The sequence below is a fragment of the Hyla sarda genome, chromosome 1 (genome assembly GCF_029499605.1).
Source record: "Hyla sarda isolate aHylSar1 chromosome 1, aHylSar1.hap1, whole genome shotgun sequence".
NCBI classification, from domain to species: domain Eukaryota; kingdom Metazoa; phylum Chordata; class Amphibia; order Anura; family Hylidae; genus Hyla; species Hyla sarda.
The window spans coordinates 485,872,081-485,879,473 of record NC_079189.1 but is presented as its reverse complement, the minus strand read 5'-3'; the positions used below and the strand labels follow the sequence as shown (position 1 = coordinate 485,879,473).

Below are 7,393 nucleotides of genomic sequence, written 5' to 3'. Positions count from 1 at the left end.
ATAACTGTGTACAATCTTTGTACTGCGACACCACTGTGTGTATTATTCCAGTACTGCGACATAACTGTGTATAATCTTTGTACTGTGACATCACTGTGCGCATTATCCCTTACTGTGACATCACTGTGCGCATTATCCCAGTGCTGTGACATCACTGTGTATTATTTTTGTACTGTGACATAACTGTGTATTATCTTTGTACTGTGACATCACTGTGCATATTATCCCAGTGCTGTGACATCACTGTGTGCAGTATAAGCCGAAGGTGGACATAGGACACAATCCAAGTTTTGCTATGCAGATCCATAGTTCTTTGCTAACAGTAATGTAAAGTTTATTATTCTCCAAATTTGTAAATTCAAAGACTTTCCCATCTCAGAATAGATACAAATAATGATCTCCTGGGCTTCAGTAATAATACAATCTATAGGAGACCAGTCACTGCTGTGCATGGCTGACACTCGCCGGCTGCCCACACCCTACACCACTTCAAAGATGGCCGACCAGTTCCCTCTAGGACCCCTCCGATTGGATCCCTTCGCTTCCTGCTGAGGAGTGCTGATCACGTGAGGAAGTCACGGGACTACACGTGACAGCCGGAAAGGACGAGGCGGAGCTCGTAGTGACAGAAAGATGGCAGCAGAGAGGGAGCCGCCTCCGCTGGGAGATGGGAGACAAACCGATTTCGAGGAGCTGGAGGACGGCGAGGACCTCTTCACCAGTACCGTGTCCACCATGGAGGTGAGGGAGCCCTGTCCGGCCGCTTCCCTGCTGCCTCCCGGGGGATGCCGGTTACCGTCTCCCTGGGGAGTGGACATGACAGGGGAGGCCAGGATGTCACTGTCATCAGTGCTGGTCAGCCTGAGACCCCCGGGGGGAACGGGATGCTCTTCGGGGGGTCCCGGGCCTTCCCGTACACTGAGCATTGTCTGAGCCTGTACAGGGAGATGTCTGATCTCCTCCTCATATACTACAGGCCTCCTGCCATCTGATTCTATGGAGTGGTTGGGATATAAGACAGTGTCCCCCAAACTGTGGCCAACAGCTGTTGCAAAACTACAACTCCCAGCATGCCCAGACAGCCTTCGGCTGTCTGGGCATGCTGGGAGTTGTAGTTTTGCAACAGCTGGCAAGCCATAGCTTGGGGGTACGCTGTAAGACAATGTTTCCAAACAAGTGTGTAAAACTACAACTCCCAGCATGCCCCAACAGTCTTTGGCAAGAGTTTTTTATTCTGGAAGTTGTAGTTTTGCAACAGCTGGAGGCACACCGGTTGGGAAACGCTGCTCTAAGGCTATATTCACACAGTGCGGACATTTCTATGACTAACCTTCCATACGTGTGAATGGGACTGTGGGTTTGATCCCCCTTCAGATGGATAGGGCGGTCACAGAAATGTCTGCTACACGTGAATATACCCCAAGGGGCTTATTGTCCCATCAGGAAACGGTAGCACAGAGGGGGCACACTCACAAAGTGTCATGGCCGGACTGAGACTTTAAAGGGCACTCCGGTAGAAAAAAAATAATTTCCGATCAACTGGTGGCAGAAAGTTAAACAGATTTGTAAATAACTTCTATAAAAAAATCTTAATCCTTCCAGTACTTATCAGCTGCTGTATAATACAGAGGAAGTTGTATAGTTCTTTTCAGTCTGACCACAGTTCTCTCTGCTGACACCTCTGTCCATTTCAAGAACTGTCCAGAGCAGGATAGGTTTGCTATGGGGATTTTTTCCTGCTCTGGACAGTTCCTGACACAGACAGAGGTGTCAGAAAGAAAAGAACTACACAACTTCCTCTGTAGTATACAGCAGCTGATAAGTACTGGAAGGATCAAGATTTTTTTAATAGAAGCTATTTACAATTCTGTTTTAACTTTCAGGCACTAGTTGATTGTAAAAAAAAAAAAAAAAAAAAAAAAAAAGTTTTCCACCGGAGAAGCAGGAAATAGAGACTGGATTTACGTTGTTAAAGCGTATTTTACTTTATCCAGGGTTCGAAAAACAGAGCTAATTTATACAAAAACCAGGACCACCCCTGTCCTCAGGTTGGGTGTGGTATTGCAGATCTGTGCTGTTTAAGTGAATGGAGCCAAGTTGTAATACCACACAACCTGAGGACAGGGGTGGCGCTGTTTTTGTATTCCTGGTTAACCCCCCTATAAAGGAGTTATCCCTATACACAAGATATATGATAGGGCTGTGGGGACCCCCACTGTGCACAGGAGTGGAAGAATTACAGGAGATCTGTTCTTGTGAGCGGTTGGGTCCCAGCAGTCAGACCTTCACCAGTCAGCTAGTTATATCCCAGTGTTTCGCAACCAGTGTGCCTCCAGCTGTTGCAAATCTACAAATCCTGCATGCCCGGATAGCATTTGGCGGAACGCTGGTTGGAAAACACTGTTATACCCTATTCCAGTGCTCTCCAAACTGTGAGTCCCCCTAATGTTGCAGAACTACAACCCCCAGTATGCTCCATGCAGGGAGTTGTCGTTTTACAACATCTTAAACTCCCCAGTTTGGAGACTAGGCTGTCTGGACCTGCTGGGAGTTTTAGTTTTGCCAAATCTGGAGGTCCACTGCCCTATCCTGTGGACAGGGGAGGAGACCTAATCTTCCGGTAACACCCGTAAAGGGCTGATTTGGTAGCAGCTTCCTGATCCTCTGTGGCTAGAGGTGAACTAGGATATATATTACTCCGGTCCATCCAGAACGGTCGTCTATTGCCTGTACAAAATGCGGATGTGTAAAATGAAGATCAGGGGGATTATCTTAGGCAGTATTTCCCAACCAGTGTGCCTCCAGCTGTTGCAAAACTACAACTCCCAGCATGCCCGGACAGCCAAAGGCTGTCCGGGCATGCTGGGAGTTGTAGTTTCGCAACAGCTGGAGGCACACTGGTTGGGAAATACTGCCTTAGGCTCTATGGGTGCGATCAGCTAAAGGTGAAAATCCCTCCCCCAACCAACAGCTCTTCAGTGGTTAAAAAACTGCAGCTCCTATCATGACCTCACAGCCTTCTGCTGTCAAGGCTTGATGGGAGTTGTAGTTTTGCAGCAGGATAGGTGGCACTGGCTTACATGAAGTACATTTCTATAATTTGTCGTTTCTTCTAACATTTAGGTCTGTGTACTTTTCCCTTAGCTGAACTTTCCACCTCCATGCCTTGTGTATAGTCGGTCACAGCTCAGTGACAGCACAGAACACTATACCATGGATAACTCACATGCTCCAAGCGGGGGCTGTTATCCCCCCCAACCGCACGTGTTGTGTGTTTAATAGCTTGTCTTACTGGCCACAGTAATCACATGACTACGCTTTGGCTCTCCGGGTATGCAGGAAGTTGTAGTATTGCAACATCTGGAGGTTCACCGTTTGGAGACCACTGGGATAGGGTATGACAGTGGTTTCCAACCAATGTACCCCCAGCTGTTGCAAATCTAGAACTCCCAACATGCCCAGACAGCCTGGTCTCCAAACTGTGAACCTCCAGATGTTGCAAAACTACAACTCCCAGCATGTCCGGGCAAAGTACTGGATCCCTGGAGCCCGGTGGACACTTTGGGAAAGATTTATCAAAATCTGTTCAGTATCCCATGGCAACCTATCAGGTCGCTTTTAAAAAAAAAAAAAATTAAGCAATTTAAGAAGCAATCTGATTGGTTAGTATTAGTAATCTGTCATGTGATTGATTCTCCTTCAAACAGGATCTAAAGGGGTTTTTCATCAGTAGTGAAACACTTTTATACTAGGTGAAAAAAAAAAAGTTTCCTTGCCCTTAGATTGCTGTCGTTTCAGTGTCGCCCACCAAAAGTGTACACAGTATTATCACAGCACTTCTACTGGGTAAGGCTGGGTTCCCATTACGTTTCCCCCATACGGGAGCACATACGGCAGGGGAGAGCTAAAAACTTGTGCTCCCGTATGCCTTTCTATACGCTCCCGTATGTAATTCATTTCAATGAGCCGACCGCAGTGGAACGTTCGGTCGGCTCATTTTTGTCCCGTATGGTCGACCACGGTTTTAGGTCCAGTTGTAAAAGTGCATACGGGGCAAAAATGAGCCGACCGGACCAAACGTTTCACTCTGGCCGGCTCATTGAAATGAATTACATACGGGAGCGCATAGAAAGGCATACGGGAGCGCAAGTTTTTAGCTCTCCCCTGCCGTATGCGCTCCTGTATTGGGGAAAACGTAATGGGAACCCAGCCTAATGTTGGAGGTGGTGGCAGAGATTCAGTCAACTTTTTATTTTATTTTAATTTTTTAATTTTTTTTCCTGGTCACAAACTATGTGAAAATTTTAGAACAGGTGGAAAAATTGCATTAACCTTTATATAAATGCGACCATATTACCTCTAACCTAGATCTAACAGAGGAAGGTTATATGTAATCTGGGAGGCCCCTTGTAGTGCTCCCTGTGCGCAGATAATATCTCCTTTCTTGTCAGCTTGTGTACCCACTTGTGTTCTTCCTGGATCTCCCTCATCCTGTTTTTACCATAACATGCCGGTATGCAGCACATTCATCTCAGTGAGTGGTGGAGCTGCTTGTATTGTTTCTTATTTGACCTTTATTTGCAGGGTTGTAGTAAGCAGGACCTGCCGCAGCCCTGAACTTCTTCTTTCACCACCATAAACAGACCCAAAAATATTGCCTCGGTATCAGATGTCTAGAAGCATTGTCTATCTTGGATAAATGGCTGCAGAACTAGACAGATATGGGTCTCAGGAGCCTAAGAAATCTGCTCGACAAATCCTTAAAGCGTACCTTTTTATAGTGCAAAAAAAAAAAGTGATAGGTTAACTCAGCACCTAATCCTGATCATCATGTACATATATTATGTAACATAGAAACATAGTGTGTCGGCAGATAAGAACCATTTGGCCCATCTAGTCTGCCCAATAATCTGAATCCTATCAATAGTCCCTGGCCCTATCTTATATGAAGGATATATCCCATGCATGTTTAAACTCCTTCACTGTATTTGCAGCGACCACTTCTGCAGGAAGGCTATTCCATGCATCCACTACTCTCTCAGTAATGTAATACTTCCTGATATTACTGCAGAAACCTTTGCCCCTCTAATATAAAACTATGTTCTCTTGTGGTAGTTTTTCTTCTTTTAAATATGCTCTTCTCCTTTACCGTGTTGATTCCCTTTATGTATTTATAAGTCTATATCATATCCCCTCTGTCTCTTCTTTCTTCCAAGCTATACATGTTAAGGTCCTTTAACCTTTCCTGGTAAGTTTTATTCTGCAATCCATGTACTAGTTTAGTATCTCTTCTTTGAACTGTCTCTAGAGTATCTATATCCTTCTGGAGATACGGCCTCCAGTACTGGGTACAATACTCCAAGTGAGGTCTCACCAGTGTTCTGTACAGCGGCATGAGCACTTGTCTCTTTCTACTGCTTATACCTCTCCCTATACATCCAAGCATTCTGCTAGCATTTCCTACTGCTCTATTACATTGTCTTCCTACCTTTAAGTCTTCTGAAATAATTACTCCTAAATCCCTCTCCTCAGATACTGAGGTCAAGGCTGTGTCAAATATTCTATATTCTGCCTGAGGGTTTTTACGCCCCAGGTGCATTATCTTGCACTTATCCACATTAAATTTCAGTTGCCAGAGTTCTGACCATTCTTCTAGTTTGCCTAAATCCTTTTCCATTTGGGGGATACCTCTAGGAACATCAACCCTGTTACATATCTTTGTGTCATCAGCAAAAAGACACACCTTACCATCGAGACCTTCTGTAATATCGCTAATGAAGATATTAAACAATATTGGTCCCAGTCCAGATCCCTGAGGTACCCCACTGGTGACAAGAACTTGCTCTGAATATTCTCCATTGACTACAACCCTCTGTTGTCTGTCACTCAGCCACTGCCTAATCCACTCAACAATATTGGAGTCCAAGCTCAATGACTGTAGTTTATTAATAAGTCTTCTATGAGGGACAGTGTCAAAAGCCTTACTAAAAACTAGATATGAGATGTCTACTGCCCCTCCGCCATCTATTATTTTAGTCACCCAGTCAAAAAAATCAATAAGATTTGTTTGACATGATCTCCCTGAAGTACACATGTTGTTTTTCATCTTGCAATCCATGGAATTTTAGATCTTCCACAATCCTATCCTTTAGTAGGGTTTCCATTAATTTCCCCACTATTGATGTCAGACTTACTGGCCTATAGTTGCTTGATTCCTCCTTACTACCTTTCTTGTGAATGGGCACAACATTTGCTAATTTCCAATCTTCTGGGACCGCTACTGTTACCAGTGATTGGTTAAATAAATCTGTTAACAGTTTTGCTAGCTCAACACTAAACTCTTTTAATAATTTTGGGTGTATCCCATCAGGCCCCTGTGATTTATTTGTCTTCACTTTAGACAGCAAACGTAGAACCTCTTCCTCTGTAAAGACACATACATCAAACGATTCCTTAGTTTTCCTCTCTAATGGAGGTCCTTTTCCTTCTTTTTCTTCTGTAAAAACTGAACAGAAGTATTCATTAAGGCAGTCGGCTAGCCCCTTATTCTCTTCTACATACCTCCCTTCCTTATGTATATTATATACTAGCTGAGTACCTGGCGTTGCCTGGTTTTTCCTTCCTAATCCTTGTTGTGGAGGAAAATCAACAAAGGAGGAAGCTTTTGACTTCATACCCCGTTCTCCTCTCTTTGTGAGATGGGGTGTGGCTTGCAAGCCAGACTAAGGCTGGGTTCACACTACGTTTTGTCCCATACGGGAGCGCATACGGCAGGGGGGAGCTAAAAGCTTGCGCTCCCGTATGTGACCGTATGCGCTCCCGTATGTCATTCATTTCAATGAGCCGACCGGAGTGAAACGTTCGGTCCGGTCGGCTCATTTTTGCGCCGTATGCGCTTTTACAACCGGACCTAAAACTGTGGTCAACCACGGTTTTAGGTCCGGTTGTAAAAGCGCATACGGGAGCGCATACGGTCACATACGGGAGCGCGAGCTTTTAGCTCCCCCCTGCCGTATGCGCTCCCGTATGGGACAAAACGTAGTGTGAACCCACCCTAAGGCTGGGTTCACACTACGTTTTTGCCATTCTGTTTTCAATCCGTTTTTCTAAAGAAAACCATATGCCAAAAAAACGGATGGAACAGTATGGAAAAAAGTAAACCGTATGCGTTTTTAAACAGTGTACTGTTTTTTAAAAGTGCATACAGTTCCGTCAGTTTTTATTTAAAAAAAAAAACATACGTTTTTGAAAATGTTGTCCATTTTTAATGGGAGGGGTCTTGGGTGGGGACTTTAGGATTCAAATGCGCATGTGCAAAGTAAAAACGTATACGTTTTTCCTGTATGGAACCGTATACATGCCCTATGATTTATGTAGGAAAAACCACCCAACA

At 44.6% G+C, this 7,393-nt stretch overlaps 1 protein-coding gene across 1 annotated transcript in view; it reads left to right on the top strand.

The window, feature by feature from the left end:
- The first annotated feature begins 573 nt into the window (after positions 1 to 573).
- Positions 574 to 7,393, top strand: part of SNX2 (sorting nexin 2) — a 63,540-nt gene continuing 56,720 nt past the window's right edge. Inside the window, exon 1 of the mRNA XM_056537345.1 lies at positions 574 to 741. Coding sequence (XP_056393320.1) covers positions 634 to 741 — 108 coding nt within the window. The 5' untranslated portion in view covers positions 574 to 633. The remainder of the gene's footprint in view (positions 742 to 7,393) is intronic.